This window comes from Micromys minutus (assembly GCF_963924665.1).
Source record: "Micromys minutus genome assembly, chromosome: 1".
NCBI classification, from domain to species: Eukaryota; Metazoa; Chordata; class Mammalia; order Rodentia; family Muridae; genus Micromys; species Micromys minutus.
The window spans coordinates 223,966,770-223,984,583 of record NC_137969.1 but is presented as its reverse complement, the minus strand read 5'-3'; the positions used below and the strand labels follow the sequence as shown (position 1 = coordinate 223,984,583).

Here is a 17,814-nt window from a genome sequence, read left to right as displayed (position 1 = left end):
TCCGTGGGTAGGTAAGCCTCTGCTCATCTAGCTAGGGCTGAGACAGAACATTTAGACAGGATGTGAATTGAAGTCAGGTGACAGAATGAAGTACGATGACAAGTGCAATGACAACGAGGCAACTGTAGTATCCAGTCGCTGTGCAACAAGGCTGGCACCCAGGCCCTTCCTGCACAGCCGTCCTTCCTCACTTAACTACAACTCCCAGTATGCACTGCAGGACCAGCGGGCCCGAATGAGGCGAGGCGTCCGAGGCGCCCGTCCCGCTGTCTCCCTTGGGTTCTTCGTTTTGGTACCTCCCCTGTGCCCACTGCCTGTCTCCAGGTTGGAGACAGCCGCTCGCCTTGGCGCCAGGCCGCGCCCCTGTAGTATCCCGGTGTCGTCTCCGCCTGGCTTTCTGTCAGGCTTTGGCGCCCGGCGCCCGCGCAGTGACACCAGGGAAGAGCCTCCAGCTCCGAGGACCCCGGAAACGCCTGATTCCGGGAGGCGGAGGTGGGGTTGCAGTGATGGTTTCGGGGCCAGGTAGCTGATTGCTGAGGTGGGAGTGGGCTCAGCGGCCGCAGCTCACGCGCAACCTGCGCCATGGCCACCTCCGCTGCCTCCTCCGAGCATTTCGAGAAGCTGCACGAGATCTTCCGCGGCCTCCTTGAAGACCTACAAGGGGTGCCGGAGCGGCTTCTGGGGACCGCGGGGACTGGTGAGGCGGGGGCGGGACCAGGCCGGGAGAACCCCGCAGGGTGCGGGATCCCAAACGGGGATCCCGGGCTCCCCGCTTCCCATTCGGGCACGCCCCTTGCTGCTGTCGGGCCCTGGACGCCCAGGATCTGCAGTCTCTTGTAGTGACTCGGGGCGTGCAAAAGGATCGACATTAGGATGTCGTCTCCTAGCGAGCCTCCTACGTTCTAGCCCCCACATTCTTAGTTATCTTCCTCTCCCAGCAGCATAGGGCGTTCTTAAATCTGCGGTCCTGTGTTTCGTTAAGACAACTTAAAAAAGAAAACCTTAATTTGGTGTTGGGGATGTAGGAGTTTGGTAGGGAATGAAAATTTAAAACTCGTTGTAAAGCTTATAGGTAAGACAGTGGGCGGGAGGTGAGGGGAGTAAAACAGCCACATTGAAGAGAAACCGGAATGTCTCACATTAAGATTTTTGACGTAATAGGGTAAATCAGTAAGCAGCGGAGAAATGTGGATTTCATTTTAGAAGCAAGGCGGCGGATAGCTGGATAGAGGATGTGAGAATGGCTATAAGAGACTGTTAGGAGCTTCCGGGACAGTTGACTAGGTAAGCATGGGAATCTGGAGAGTGAACATTAAATCCAACAGGTGGTTCCGAGGCAGAGATTTATGAGACTGGTGGATGTAAGTAGGAAGAAAGATTGAAGAGGGTCCGTGTTTTCTCACCTGATCAGTTGAATGAATGAACTTTAAAAAGAGGCGCATGCTTGTTTGAGCTATAGAATGTCTACCTGTAGAAATAACAATGTATTCTGTACCTAGCATGACAAAATATTTTTCTGCCATCAAGAACATGATGAAAATTTTATTAATTTAGTAAATACAGTAAAAACCAAGAGATTGCCAATGGTGAACACTTTTAATCCCAGCACTTGAGAGGTAGAAATAGGAGAATCTCTGTGAAATCAGGACCAGCTTGGTTTACACAGCAATGTAGAGAGTTCCAGTCCAGCTAGATTTGTATCTTGGGACTCTATTTTTAGACAGAGAGAGAGTTCTAGAGCCAGACTACCTAAGTTACATATACCTTTTATTAACTATGTTACCTTGCAAGTTATTTTAACCAAACTAGTTTCTACTATAAAGTAAAACATGGCATCTAACTTCATGAAGTTTTTGTGGGGAGAAAATGAGATATGTAAAGCTCTTAAAAATATTGTCTGGCAATAGTAAGTGCTACCAGCTAGTATTAATACATGTTTGCTGTTTTATTTAGAAATATTGCTCAGTACACAGTTATTTTTGGGACGCCCCTTTTGTTTATTTGTTTTGTGTTAGTTTTCCAAGACAAGGTTTCTCTTGTGTAGACCTGGCTGTCCTGGAACTCACTCTGTAGACCAGGCTGGCCTGTGCCTCCCAAGTGCCCACGTTAAAGGTGTGCGCTCCCATCTCCCAGCCTCAGAACACTTGCCTTCTAATGTGCTCATCACTGTGCATATTTGCAGTATATTGTCTGTCTGTTACTAGAAACATAGTTTGGAGTGGCAGGCTATGAATCAGCACCATCAGTGCCACCTGGGAACCTGTCAGCTGCACAGGCTCAGGTCCTAGAGTCAGAAACTTAGGATGGGCAGTCTGTCTTAACTGCACTACAGTGTTTCTGGTGCTGGCTTAGTTTTCATTCCAATGAGCTGGAAATGAAATAATATTTTTGTTTGTTTGTTTAGCATGTGTCCTAAATTTGCAGGAACAGTACCCAGCACATCATACATATCTGATAAATATTTGCTAGATATGTCTGAAGTAGTGGTCTGTACCTTTAGTCCTAGCACTTAGGGGGCAAAGGCAGGGAATCTCAGTGAGTTCAAGGCCAGCCTAGAGTACCAGTGAGACCCTGTTTCAGAAAATAAACTACATGTTGTATTTGTTAAATTATTGTAAAAATCATTTTTGGTTGTTAAAGGTACTATGAATTCTTAAAAGAAAATAGCTGGGTATTGAAGCAGAATAATTTATTTCTCTTCCTTTTTTCCCCACATTTTCATTACTCTTCATATTGATGTATACACTGGTCAAACAACCAAAGCAAAAGAGATACTTATTTCCCAAAGTATCGCCTGTGTTCTCATGGCCCTTGAAGGATAGCTGCCCCTGTGTGTCCTAATTGAGGAGGAGGGTTTTGTGGCAGTGACAGTCTTCCCATGTATGGTAATCATTAGACTATTTATAGTGTTTATCACCTACACATGTAGTTTCTTATCTTGGCTTTGCATCATCTAAAGAGCTTTTTCTAAAGCCTCAGAAGTGATAGAATTTTGTCATCTGATTAATATTTTAAGCGCTTATGGTTTTATGGTTATTGTTTTAAGTTTGGTTTTTTGGTACCTGTAGACATTTGTCCTTGTGATAAAATTATTGACAGTTTTCCATTTTCATTTGTGTGAAGTCCAGAATCAATACCTGAGACGCCAGTTTTGTTTGTTGTGTGTATGTGTGTGGGACTTAGAAGACAGCTTATGCTTTCTTGTTCCACTGTATGGGTCCTAGGTTATCAGGCCGCAGCAAACACCTTCACCTGGTAAGTCCTCTACCCAGCCCTAAGACCTCTATTTTTAGAGCTAAGATGGAAATATGAAGTGCCATCGAAGGCAGGCTGGTAAACACTAATCACAACAGGTTACAGAGTTTCAATCACTTCCCACCCTGTATACTCTGGTGTTGTGCTCCAGGTCTTACTTAGAGAAGCAATGGTAGTTCATGATATTTGAAAGTTCACAGTGCCCTCTGTAGTCAGCATCACTGCATTGCACTTAGAAAACAGGTTGAGAAAGCTGATGTTTTTGTGTCTTTCATCAGATGATATAAGTATGCTGTGAGTCTACAAATAGAAGCTGTGTGTCTACAGAAATGCCACAATAGGGTGCTAAAAGCAAAGTAACCTCGTGTTTTAAAGCTCTTGGTGAAACTGAAGTTTTCTCACTGTCTAATGACTTAATTAATATTCCATAAGATAAGGGCGCCAACCTTAATGGTACATTAATTTGAGCTCCTATGGCCTTAGGGCAGGCACTTGTCCATGTTAGTTTACTTTCTTTTTTTAAAAGATATATATATATATATATATATATATATATATATATATATATATATATATATATATATATATTGTAGCTATCTTCAAATACAGTAGAAGAGGGCATCAGATCCTATTTCAGATGGTTTTGAGCCACCATGTGGTTTCTGGGAATTGAACTCAGGACCTCTGAAAGAGCTGTCAGTGCTCTTAAGCTCTGAGCTCTCCCTCTAGTCCCTTAGGTTCTAATTTCTGCAGCTGTAAAATGAAGTTGATACTTTCTGAGAACTATTCCAGCTCTGATGTTGATTGTGTGTGAGCCTGTCAGTTTAGTAGAGACAAGCCTCTTTTGATTTCTGAATATTTGCTTTTCTAGCATCTATTTTTCTAGATGTTTTCTGTCCTTATGGGCTTTGGTGGAGGTTGAGGGGCAGCACCAGCTTGTTTAAATCATGGTAGGGTGTTAGGTCCTTCCAGCTTCACAGGATTGATTCCTGACTACCTTGCTATGAGTGTCACCGACCCCTGGGTTGGGTAGGGTAGCTTGACTTAGCGCTTTTGGGAAGCACATAAGCATCGAACACACTCACTTTGAAAATGTCCCTAATGGTAGTAGCCTTTATGATGTTTGGAACTTCTTTATGGCTTTGTCCTTGGGCATGAACCAAATGCACTTTATACAGCCCTTTTTGGTATTACTGTTAGTTGTTTCTTTCTCCCCCCCCCCCCCCCAGGCTGTGTTGGAGCCAAGACTGGACAGATCCCTTTCTAGGTTCTTCAGCAGAAGGAATGGTTTCTTAGGCATTTCCTGTTTTAAATCTAGGCCTCCATAAAGGAGCTCAAAGGTGAAGGTCTGTTTTGAAAGGTAATAAATAACTGTGACACTGGAAAGTTGGTGAAAGCAGCTCTGTCATCAAACTGTTGCCTCCCCCACCACTTTTACTGGCACCATTTTCTTGAATTGTTCTAGAGTTTGCCTCTTTGAGTGTAGATTTTCAGATCATTAACAAAGGAAGGTAAAAAAATGACAGTGCTGTAGAAAAATCTGAGCTAGGAAAAGGGATGAGATGTGTTTACAGTACTGCTGCATGCTTCCTAGCTTAGGTCAGGGAGAGGCTGGACTTGAGTTTGGGGATATGCTCTGTGGTAAGAGTAGTGAGTGACACTCAGATCTTGTGATAGTAGCTGCATGTGTCACTTTTCCGTTCTTGCAGACTAAGGGCTCAGCCCCTCAGGAACAGTGACAGATGCTTTGCGGTCCATCTCAGTTACATCACAGATAGCACATGTGTGTACCATTTGCTAAACTTCTCCTTTTTTAAAAAAATTATGGGTTCTTGGGTCTTGTTTGTTTTGTTTGTTGTTTATTTTGTGTTGTATTGTAAGTAGTATGAAGAGTAGTTTGCTGGGAGTGCTTGTGTGTGTCCAGGAAGTATCAGACAACTGGGTGGGCATAGTAAGTAGTGAGTTGGAAGGCAAGAGGCTCACTCAGAAGTTCAGGGTGATCCTTAGCTACCAAGTAAGTGGTGAGTTTTGAGCTACATGATACCCTGTCTCAAAAGAAAGAAAAAAAGAATTAAAAACTGTTGTGAACAGTGAATCTTTGTAATAAGTAAATTATGTATAGATTTTCCACATGCATGTAGGTCATTCAGGAGAATGGTTTTTTGTTTGTTTGTTTTTTGAGACAGGGTCTCACTGTGTAGCTCTGGCTATCCTAGAATTCACTAGACCAGACTAGCCCCAAACTCAAGGATCTGCCCACCTCTGCATAGGATTAAAGGAGTGAGCCACCACACCCAGGGAATGCCTGCATCTTAAAAAATTCATTTTTTCCACAAATGAAGCTGATTGCTATTTGTCAGATAAAAAGGAATGATCTGCTTCTTTGTGTTATAGCCAAAGAAATGAAAATTACCCATGCTTTCATGTTAAGGAAGGTTCAGCACTGGTGTCTGAACCTAATCCCTGTCTAGCCAGGGCTCTTCCCTCTACAAAGGTTTCCCAGGTGACAGCATTTCACATTTCTTAGTAATTTTTACTATGCCAGGTGTCATTTTACTCTTTAACATTCTCCCTTTATCAGTGTATTCTTAATAAAATATATGTGTCTAATGCAGTTAGCTTTAAAGGAAATTATATTTTAAGTGGGCAATCTTCATATTATAAATGATCAAAAGAAACATAGTAAAAATGAAGTAATATCATTTAGATATTATTACTTTGAAACTGAAGTTTTTTCTCTTACTATACTGCTAAAAGGGAAGATAAGTAATTTCTATTGAAGACAAAACCAGCCAGGAATGTTTGTACTCACTATAGGTCTAGCATTTGGGAGACTAAGGCAGGAGGATTGCAAGTTTGAAGGCAGCCTAGACAACATAGTGAGGGCCTACGTAAAAAACAAACAAGTGCAGCAGTTTAGATGGCATGGGAAGGACTGAAAGAAAAATGACAGTCTGATGGGCAAGTCATTATCCCTGCCACCGCAGGGGAGAGATGTGTCACACTAGTGAGCAGGTGAGGTGGAGGTGAATGTAGAGCTTGTTTTGCACAACAGATTCACAGTGGAAAACAGTATTAGTAGACACTCTTTTTGATGAGAGTGCCTGCCCTCCATGAGGTTGGGGAGGAGAAAAGGTTAAGAATGATTGTTAGTTTAAATCTTTAGGGATGTTGTTGGCTTTAGAACCAAAATCATTATGCTGGACTTTGTCCTCAGCAGGAGTATTTCCCTGGGTACTAAATGCCAACATAGTAGGCACCCTTCAGGCATAGTGAAAGCAAGTCTCCAAACATAGCTAGGCCTCTAGGGGTAGTTAAGTGTTAATACCCCCACTCAGGAAGAATGGGAAGGTTATTGTCAGCAGAGGGAATGCCTCTACAAATGCACAGAAGCAGTAATAAGTGTTTGAAATGCACCTATCTTTTCTAGAAGAGAAGAAGAAGCTGGTCAGAGATTTTGATGAAAAGCAACAGGAAGCAAATGAAACGGTGAGGACAGGGAGCAAGTACTTGTTTCTTGTACTTGGCTTTGAACTTTTCTAGAAATACTCTGACTTCATAACAGGTAACCTCTTCCTGTCTTCTGATCTTGATTTTGACAGTTTCTTAGGTTCTCTTTTGTTATTGTGGTAAAATACTCTGACAAAAGCCACTTACAGAAGAAAGAGTTTGTTCTGGCTCACAGTTCATGTGGTAGAGGAGTCAAAGCAGTAGGAACTTGAAGCAGTTGGTCACATCACAGAGTGATGATGAATGCATGCTACTGCTTAGCTCTCTTTCTCTGATCTTTCTGGGATCCTAGGTAGGGAATGGTGCCCCCCACAGTCCTTTGCATTTTTGAGTAATAAAATCAAGATAATCCCCCAGAGACTAACCTAGACTAACAGGTGTGTCGAGAAGTTTGTCTTCTAGGTGATTCTAGATCCTAACAAGTAACACCACTAACCATTGCACTTACTAAATGAGGCTAACTGGTGGGAATAGGTGTTGAGTGGGCTTAACAAACACAAATAGGTAAAGCTTAAAGATTTCTGAAGTATAAGCCTTTGCTGACACATTCCTAATATGAGTAGGAAGGGCATTCCTATAACTTTCCTGAAGCTGCCCTTTGAGATCAGTTACTGACCTTTATTAAACTTACTAACACAGAAGATATATAATTTACAGGGCATGCATATATGTATATGCACACTAATTTGCATTGTTAAGTATAGAACCTAGGTATTTATGCATGTTTAGTATTGGTAGATAGGCACACTACCACTACTGCATTCATTAAACACTTATGTTCGTTGTGAAAGTTGTGTATATGTGGCTGCACATGCATGTGATCTCCTTCAAGTTCCACCCAACTTGCCTTTCCTTTTTCTTTAGTCTTTTTAAAACAGGTTTTCTTACTGACCTGGAACTTGCCAGCCAGCATGGGGCTATAAGTACATGCTACCATCCGCAGTGTTATTTACACGGTCCTGGACATTGGATTCAGGTCCTCATATTTGCAGGGCAAACACCTTACTGTCTCTCCAGCCTATCACATGCTTTTTTGAGAGAATGTCTCCTAGAAACTGTTTCAGGCGCTTAAAGTGGATGTGGCATTTGTGGTTCCTGCCACAAAAATATCCTTGTTATTTTGGATGCCTATGCCCAGGTTAGGGGAAAGCCAGGCTGTCTGCTTATCCCTTTCTGCCTTCCTAGTTGGCAGAGATGGAGGAAGAACTACGATACGCACCCCTGACTTTCCGTAATCCCATGATGTCTAAGCTGCGAAACTACCGGAAGGACCTTGCTAAACTTCACCGTGAGGTTAGAAGTACACCTTTGACAGCCACACCTGGAGGCCGAGGAGACCTGAAGTATGGCACATATGCCGTAGAGAATGAACATTTGGTAAGTGTTAGCTACTCCTCCCTAAGGGCCTAAGGTACAAGAACTAGAGGGTTTATGTTATCAGTGTATATTGGAGTCTCAGGTTTTTGTTTTTTTACCCTTGGTCTCTTTCCTGCATGGTTGCCATTCTCCCCTCTGGTTGCTGATCTTTTTAACTACAGTCTGCCTAAACGATATGCCTAGATTTCTTTGTAAGCTTAGACAGACAGACAGACAGAACAGTACTTTGTCTCTACCAAACCTAGAAACTGTTCCAGGCTAGACTCTGTATTTTGATCTGTTGATCTAATTCCTTTTCTTCTTGAACTTTTTTAATATAAATTTTAGAATCATTTTCTTGGGTAAACTTTCAACATTCAGTTAGATTTTAAGTTTTTGTTTTGTTTTTGAGATAGAGTCTGGTATTGTCAAGTAATTATCTCATCACAACCTCCCGAGCAGCTACTGGTCATTTAGGTTTTTAATTAATTACAGAATTTGCACAAGATTGATCCAAGCTTTCTGTTATAAAGATGGCCCCCAAATTGGTAGAGAAACAGAGTACTTCCCAGTAGAGCCATTCTGACACCTAGTCTTGTAAAGTCAGCTAGAACATTTCTAAGAAAATGATTCTGACTTAATTTTGTACTTTAAGAACCCATATCTTGAAACCATCTAGAGAAGCTGACTAGTTAAAAGAATAAAATAGAAACTTCCAAAGGTTAACTTTAGTTTGCTGCATTTGGATTATAATCCACAAAGTTGACATAGAATTTGTAAACAAAATGGAAAGGGACGCAGCACTGCAAATTAACATCGATAGAAGGGCTAGCAGTAGAATGTTAAATGCTACTTCATGATGTGTTTTTATTAGTGAGAGAAACAAAGTTCTACTGCCTTAACATTGTGGGTGTTTAAGCACATCATTTGGAGAGGAATGTAAAACATTGACAGGGGGACAGGTGACAGATAGGGAAAGGCTGGGCCAAACAGTAAGGAGATCAAGAAGTTCAAGATGAGGCTTCTGTCAGTGCTGCCAGATAATGGCTTTGGTAGCATCCCTTGGAGACCCCACAGACCTCTCTGACAAGCCCCTCAGTATCTCTGTTGAAGCTTAAGGGTTGCTGCTCACAGTGATTGTACTTAGAACTCAGAGACTGGATGGAGATGATCATTATCCAAGTCAGAATCTGTGTCAGCTGCAACCCATGCTCCTCAGATGGCAGCCATACCAGCACATTTTGTGTAGCATAGGCAAGCACTCATTGTCGGGGTCACAGACATTGATGAGATGCTGGATGGCTTGTACCGCAAAGTGCTGACTGAAGAACTTTGTGCAGAGACCACCAATACAAGCAAGATATGGGAGCTTTTCAGCTTTGCTCCAGCCTAGCACCTGACCTACAAATACTTGCTCAAGTCCCCGAGGTGTGCCCAGCCCTACTTGGTAGCTGACCTGGAGCAGAGCCGAGGTATCTTCCCTAGCAATGGCCCTTACATTTAGTTCCTGAATTTTTATACACAATTTTTTGAGGAGAAAAACAAAACAATAGTTTTGAAATGGATACATAGAATGAGTACACCTGTGAAGGCTGAAAAAGGCAAATAGAATTTGTTAAAACAGAGATTGTAAAATCACTATATATATATTTATTTATTTATTTATTTATTTTTGCTAACTTCACCCTCAAAAAAGAGGGTTGACAAGTCCAAGCATGTGCTTTAAATTTATTAATTTCAAAATGCATAAGGCATAAGTCAACTTGAAATAAGATTGTCACTGTGATGTCAAGACTGTCCTCAAATGCCCAGTCAAGCCTCCTGACTCAGCAGCCTGAGCAGGTGGGACTGATAGGCACTCGTCACCTCACCCATGTCCATCGTGAGTGTAGATAACATGTATATCCTCAGTAGGATTATCCCATGTGTGTCTGAGGTTGATTTATGTGGTGTTATCTTTTCTTGCTCTTTCATTAGCCTAATCATTTAAAACTCTGTGTATTTTGTATAGAAATCTTTTTTCTTCCTTTCAGCTAATTGTGGCTTTTTTCTAAGACCTATTTTAATGTGTATATGTTCACCATGTGCATATAGTTCTCACAGAAGCTAGGTGAGGTTATTGATCCCCTGAAACTGGAGTTTCAGATGGTTGTGAGGCAGTATGTGGGTGCTGGGAACTAAACCCAGGTTCACTGGAAGACAACCAGTGCTAATCACTGAGCCATTGCTTCAGCCCTGCTCTGTTTATTATGTTATTTATACATATGCATAAACACATGGGTGGACGTTAAAGGACCATGTGCAGGAGTCGCCATAACTGAGCTCAGGTCTTCAGACTTCATACTGAGCCATCTCACCAGCACCATTTTTGCTAGACTGAACCTCACTATACTGACCAGAATGGCCTCAGAGCTAGAGCCATCTTCCCACATCTGCCTCCTAGGTGTAAGATTACAGGGGTGGACCAGTCATGATTGGGTTTATTTGCCCCTCATTGGTTTATTTACTAGTCTGTGTAAACATTCTAAGAATCGAATTTAAGAAAAAGAAAAATTTTGAGAGAATATATAGTCCTTGAACTCCCTGTTGTAGATCAGGCTAGCCCTGAATTTACAAAGGTCCTTTTGCCTTGGCCCCCCTGTGGGTACTGGGATTAAATGTGTGCAACACCTTCCTGGCCCAAGAGGCTATTTCTTTTTTCTTTTTGATACCGAATTTCTCTGTATAATCCTGACCATCCTGGAATTGCCTGCCTCTGCCTCCTGAGTTCTTGGCTTAAGAATCTAATTGTTGATGACATCTTATGTCATTTGCTAGTGCTCTGTAGTAAGTTCTCAGCTGTGCCCTCTTGACTGTGGATGCTACTCCCATCTCTGTCCATCATTTCCTGATTCTGGCCTGACCTGGGCTGCTTTTGTTGTCATGCTGTGTTTAGGATTAGAGAAAAAATTTCAATGAAGAGTAAGAATTCTTGGGAAGTTAGGGAAGCTTGCTTGAGGTTCAGGTTTCTCCCTTCCCTGCAAACAAATCAGCAGCTTGATAACTTCAGAGTGCTATTTGGCATGAGGTAACATTCTTTTTTGGTGGTATTGGTGGAGTTCACCAACAGATTATAGCCATGGAAGTTTTTTTTTAAGAACACAACAATGTCTCTAGCTTCTAATGACTTCTGTGTTGAGAAGGAATACTTGTATTTGTGGTCTCTAAGTCCTCAGTACCAGTAGAGTAGGAATCTTGAGTGAATTAATTATTTTCTAGAGTTTTGGAAGCTACTTGTTTACTTGTGGCACTGTTAAAGTTAAAGCCTAGCCAGGCATGATGGCACACATCTACATTTCCAGCACTTGGGCAGTGAGCCAGGATGGTCAGGATGAGTTTGAAGCCAGCTTCAGTTACAGTGAGACGGTCTCAAAAAACAAAAATGAATAAATATTTAAGCAAAGAGTTTTAAAGTTAGAAGCTAATTGCATTTTCAGGTCATTTTTGCACATGCTACCATCTTCTCACCTCAGTCTGAATGCTGACTGAAGTTGCTAGTAACCAGTTACATGTTTATGATGAACTTTAACTGGTTCACAGGAGAAATGCTCTTTTTTTTTCATTCTTTTTTTTTTTAGGAGTTTAATAGGAAGTGGGATCTACTTGCTTTAGTCTGTGACCTTGAACAGGATCTTATGATTCATTAGAATCTTTGATTCTATTTTAAAAGCACAACTGACCAGCTCTTCATACCCACTGCAGTTGAGTATTCAGTCAGCTTTGGATTGAAAATATTTTTTAAAAGTATTACATCTGTCCAGGAATAGTGGCACCTAGCTTTTCATCCTAACACTTGAAAGGTAGAGACAAGTGGATCGCTGTGAGTTACTATGTAGCCAGGCCTGTCTACATAGTAAGTTCCAGGTTAGCCAGGACTACACAGTAGGACCCTGTCTCAAAAAAGTTCCAATTCTGAGGGATCCAATACCCTCTTCTGGCATCCATGGGCACCCTAGTGCACATGTGTTGTACATATAAATAAATCTTTAAGAATGTTTTTATTTGCTGAACATCTATTGATGTTTTTCTTGTCATGATTCTCTTGAATAATAAATATTTACATAATATTTACCTTTTCTTGGGTATAAGTAATATAAAGATGATTTAATGTATTGGGGGATATGTATATGTATATGCAGATACACTATTTTACACATAGGACTTCTCTAGAATCAGTGCCCTGCAGAAAGAAAGGAAAACCTAGTGAGATGATTGTTTACTATAACCTTGTACATAAGTCACAAGGAGTGTATTGACAATACATTTAAATGGAAGTAACTAACACTTTTCTTCCTTACTCCTATCAGAATCGGCTACAGTCTCAAAGAGCATTACTTCTACAAGGCACTGAGAGCCTGAACCGGGCCACCCAAAGCATTGAGCGTTCTCATCGGATTGCCACAGAAACGGACCAAATTGGTTCAGAAATCATAGAAGAGTTGGGGGAGCAACGAGACCAGTTGGAACGTACCAAGAGTAGAGTAAGTCTGGGCAGTGTGTAAAATAGGGGGTTCCTTAGTACCCAGATACTGTACTAAGGCCAGACACTACTGCAGTTCTGAATTCTGGGAATAGCTCTTTTCTTCTCCCTCTAGGAATAACAACCCCTCCTCTTTTCATAATTTTTAAAAATTGCTTGGCTAAAAGATTCCCCATTAGAATTAATTTTACAGAGCTAAGGAAAATGGGTTTGTCAATAAAAGTCAGTACAGATGCTCATGCGTTTGTAACCCCAGAATTTGAGGTGAGAATTTAGAAATATTTGGGTCTTTGGAGCTTGTTGGCCAGCCACTGTATTGCAAGATCCTTTCTTAATAAGGTAGTGTAACCAGTCTTTACTATTTTGGGGGTTTTTCTTCTACCCTTCTCTACTCTTTCAACCCCCTAACACTAGATAGAAGAGGGAACAAAAGGAAAGAAAAGAAAGTGGTTGATGTTATAGTTAGGCTACTTCCTGCTGATTAGGGGTGTTGAGTTTCTTGTGGCAAATTTTGATCTTCATCAAGATATCTAATTTCTTCTTCTCATCTCTTTATGCATAACTTCTTGAGGAACCATGACCAATAACCACCACCAGCAACCAACCAACAAAATCTAACCCATCTCGCTTCTTGGGACTGTAGCATTTATATACCCTCTAAAAAGTCCCCAAAGTTCCAAACATCACACAGTCACAGAAACCATCTACTTCTGGCAAAACCACATTCCTACACAAGGCAAGTCAAAGTCAGCTGCTGTGGACAATCTGAACTAGCCCCATATCCCATACCTGGGATTAAAACAAAAACATATTTCTATATTTCTGTAGGCTTTTAAAAAAAAGATTTATTTTTATTTTATATGCATTGCTCTTTTGACTACATATATTATATGTCTGTGTGGGGCATCAGATCCCTTGGAACTAGCATTATAGACAGTTGTGAGCTACTATGTGGGTGCTGGGAATTGAACCTGGGTTCTCTGGAAGAGCAGCCAGTGCTCTTAACCACTGAGCCATCTATTCAGCCCCTATATAAATTTCTATAATTTTTAAAGAGACCAAAATTGTCACTACAGTGTAAGAGCAGTTGAGGAAGGAACCCTCCATACCCACACAGGTGTGCACATATATAGACACAAACACATATATGTGTACATAACGATACATATATATGTCTGTAATATTTGTGACTTAGTCTCGCTGTTTGTGCCTAGCTGCTGGCCTGGAACTCAGTGATCCTCCTGTCTCTGCCTACTGGGATTAAGGTTGTATGCCACCATGCTGGGCCACAAAGCAATAATGATTTATACCCTCCCATATCTTGCTTTATTTATTACAAGAGAATGTGAAAACACCAGTAAGGATTCAGTGTCACTGAAAGGAGATTTTAATTTCAGATCTAGCAGCATAGTTTTCTATTAAAAAAAAAAAGTGTATAGGTGTTTTGTCTGCATCTATGCCTCTGTATCACTTGATCCTGGTGCCTGAGGAGGCCAGAAGAGGACAGCAGATTCCCTGGAACTGGACTTAAGGGTCCTGGCAGTATACCCAGTCCTCTGGACAAGCAGCAAGTGCTCTTAAGTGTTGTGTCACCTCTCCAGCTGTTTTCCTCTTCTCATGACAACACTATCTACAAATAAGACCCTATTGTTTAAGGCAAAGGTTCTTTTTTCCTCACCTGTCAATAGTTTATTGGCTCATAAGTTATACTTCAATCCCGTTAGCCTGAAGTAAGTTGGACCCTTGAGGGAAGAAAGCAGAAATATGCAGGCCAACTGATGGGCTATATTGGTTTCTCCTATGATTATGATTCTTTGAAAAATAATTTCTTTTTCCTTTATATAAATGGGTTAGTTTACATCACATTTAAAGAATAACACATGGTTTACCTATGGAATGTTATATTCTTAATATTTGTCCTGGGACAAATCTTAACTGAAGACATTATAGCTAGGCTTTAGACAGGAAAGTACTAGTTCATTATGAGAATTTGAAGAGAGTTTTTTTATACATCTTATTAAAGAGATTCCCTTATCTTCCTACTTATGCAAATTCACAATAAAGTGTTAATTTCAAGGTAAGCTTTGGAGAAGGCCAATTTACATTTTGGGTCTTGAATATACTTAAATACCAAAGATTGGCCTGAGAGATCGATTTACTTACTGTGATGGTTTGTATATGCTCTGCCCAAGGATTGGCACTATTAGAAGGTGTGGCCCTGTTGAAGTAGGTGTGTGACTGTGAGTGTGGGCTTTAAGACCCTCATCCGTGCTGCCTGGAAGTCAGTGTTCTCCTAGCAGCCTTCAGATGAAGATGTAGAACTCTCAGCTCCTCCTGCACCATGCCTGCCTGGATGCTAATGTCAATGCTTCCATGCTGATGCTAATGGACTGAACCTCTGAACCCAGAAGCCAAGCCCAATTAAATGTTGTCCTTATAAGAGTTGCCTTGGTCATTGTCTGTTCACAGTAAAACTGTAACTAAGACACCAACCAAGGCTATAGGACAGTAGTAACAGACAACAAGGAGCTTCTTCTAACTAAGACAGTAATCAAATTAGAAAGGTACATTGGGACTCAGTCCTTTCTCCATTCAGTGTAACTACTCAAAGAGGTAAAGAAAAACAAAAAAACAAAAAAACCCCAATAACCAAAATTCCAAAAGCATTAACCCTCCAACGTACAAAATACTAACAATACTTACTGTTCTTATAGGTCCAGTTTCCAACACCCACGTGGCAGCTTACAACCATGTATCCAGTTCCCAGAAATCCAGTGCCCTCTTTTGACTTCTGAAGACATCACTTATACATACATTCAGGCAAATATTCATACACATAAAAGTAAATCCTTAAGAAAATATAAGCAAACACCAACTCAAGAGGCTCTCTGAGTATCTGCATGATGATGAGATTAAATCTTAAGTTGCCTACAGTCAGTGGCCTGGCACAGGTGGGGGCCTTATAGCCTATATGGCAGTCAGAGAGGCTTGGTTTTAAAACTATGGCACTGTTCTCTTCTTCCCCACCCCCCCTTTTTTTTACTTTCTGGGTCTCATGTAGCTCTGGCAGTCCTGGAACTCTCTGTAGACCAGGCTGGCTTCACCTTGCTAGGCCTCCTTCTGGGATTAAAAGTGTGCACCACCATGCCTGTAGCCTTCCTGTCTGAATAGCCGAGGTGAAGGATTAGGGCCCTCACAGCCACCCACTCCTACAAGAACAGTGAGATATAGTGCTTCCTCTTTAATGAGCACCCACATACCTTGACTTTTCTAGGTTCCTTTACTTATACTTAGATATAAGTCATTAAATTCATTTGGTTTTTCTTCATCTTAACAAAGACCTTTTTAATGCCCATGTTCAAATTCTATAAAAAATTTTTGAAAGAAGGAAATGATCTGTTATTTTCTCTTTCAGCTGGTAAACACAAATGAAAACTTGAGCAAAAGCCGAAAGATTCTTCGCTCAATGTCCAGAAAGTAAGTTTCAAAAACCCCACAAACTCTTGATATTTAATGCATTTCAACTAAGAGAGCTTAAACCAGTAACTTAACAAATGCCCTGGTAAATTACTTTAATGCTACCCAAGCACTCTGCTCAGCACTCAGCAACCAGAGGAGAATATAATTTGTATAGTTAAATATCTCAGGATAAGGTCCTTTGTTCAATTCATTAGATTGTTCCAACAGAAAATAGTGGGAAAGCTGTCTACTGAACAACGTCAATCCCGGTTTCTATTTCTTAGAGGAGACCTAAGGAACTAATAGAGCTTTTCTGCTCCCTGGAACGTGATTGTAAACACCTGACATGTGAGCACAGGTAGTATGTAGTTCTTGCCTTTCATGGCAGGCCCTTTTTGGGAAACCTGTCTTATTAGCAGGAAGTATTTAAAATAAACAAAAACAAAAACAAAAGCAAGCAGCAGCGGGTCAAGTGGTTATGACAGGAGCCTGGCAATCGATGGGACAGAGTCATGCCCAGTTGTCCTCTCATGGTCATAAGTGACCTGTGCAGCACACACACCTATGTTCAGTAATTTAAAAACTAAACAAAAGCCAACCTTGAGGTAAGTTCTAACCACAGTAAAAGCAAGGCCAGAGGGAGGTAGTGACATTGGGGCTCAGCTGGGTACCTAGTATGGCATGTCCTTGGTGCATATGAATGAGCAAGAGCTTCAGTAGTCTATTTGTAGGGTGAGCAGTGGGAGTAGGATTTCCACAGACACTAGTAAATTCTTTACATAGGGGGAAACCAGATAAGCTGAAGTAAATGTTTTGGAGAGTGACTGTGCAGGTAGTAGAACAGAGAGAGAAATAGGGAAAAGTAAGAAGAACAACAACTTTATGAGACACTGAAAAGCAGTTCTCAAGGGCGCTAGTTACTTGTCTTAAAAGCAGGACCCATCCATGAGCTTAAAGAGGGTGCCCCAAACCTTGTTTCCAACGTGTACGCATGGCATAGGCCTGGTTAGTAGGGCCATATTTAAGACAGGACAACAAGGGAAGATTTTGTAGAGTCAAGAAGTCATTCTCATGTTTTAGTATTCCTGTTTCCTACATCTTTTGAGATGTAATCAGTGTTGTCCCTCACAGCTAAGAGCACCGTGAATTGTCACTATCAAAGCACTTAGTGCTTGCTGCTACGTGGCTGTGTAGACAATCTCAAGCTCTATCTGCCTCACTGTGTTTAGCATTAAACAGCTGGAAATGAGGTTATGCAGACTCATGTCTCCTTCTCTGCTGTCTTTGTAGAGTGATAACCAACAAGCTGCTGCTCTCCATCATCATCGTGCTGGAGCTCGCCATCCTGGTCGGCCTGGTGTATTATAAATTCTTTAGACACCATTGAAGTCCTGTAGGGAAGGCATTGCGGACCAGAATCTTGACTCTGAATGAGTGGTGTTAGGGATATGTGTTGCTGCTGCAGGTTAACAGTTCAAGAATGTATTGTCTTGTCAGACTATGGGAGGGCGGGCAACGGAAAACCACATAAATGTGAAGGAACAGCAACAAGACCAGTATGATATACTAAGGTAATAAATGCTGTTTATGACTCCTTCAAACTTACACGTATAACATTAATAGCTTGTAAACTTCAAAAACAAAAATACAACAACAACAACAAAATACATATACAGTAATCGTATTGGTGACCAAAATAGAGAAGGGACTTTGAC

The 17,814-nt window shown here is 41.2% G+C and overlaps 1 protein-coding gene across 1 annotated transcript; it reads left to right on the top strand.

Moving 5' to 3' along the window:
• Window positions 1–483: 483 nt before the first annotated feature.
• VTI1B (vesicle transport through interaction with t-SNAREs 1B) lies at window positions 484–17,656 on the top strand. The gene is made up of 6 exons (XM_080928871.1): window positions 484–697; window positions 6,686–6,744; window positions 7,951–8,142; window positions 12,468–12,641; window positions 16,056–16,117; window positions 17,390–17,656. Exons 1-6 carry the CDS (start codon window positions 583–585, stop codon window positions 17,484–17,486), a joined length of 699 nt encoding a protein of 232 aa, XP_080784997.1. The 5' UTR covers window positions 484–582; the 3' UTR covers window positions 17,487–17,656.
• The last annotated feature ends 158 nt before the right edge of the window (window positions 17,657–17,814 follow it).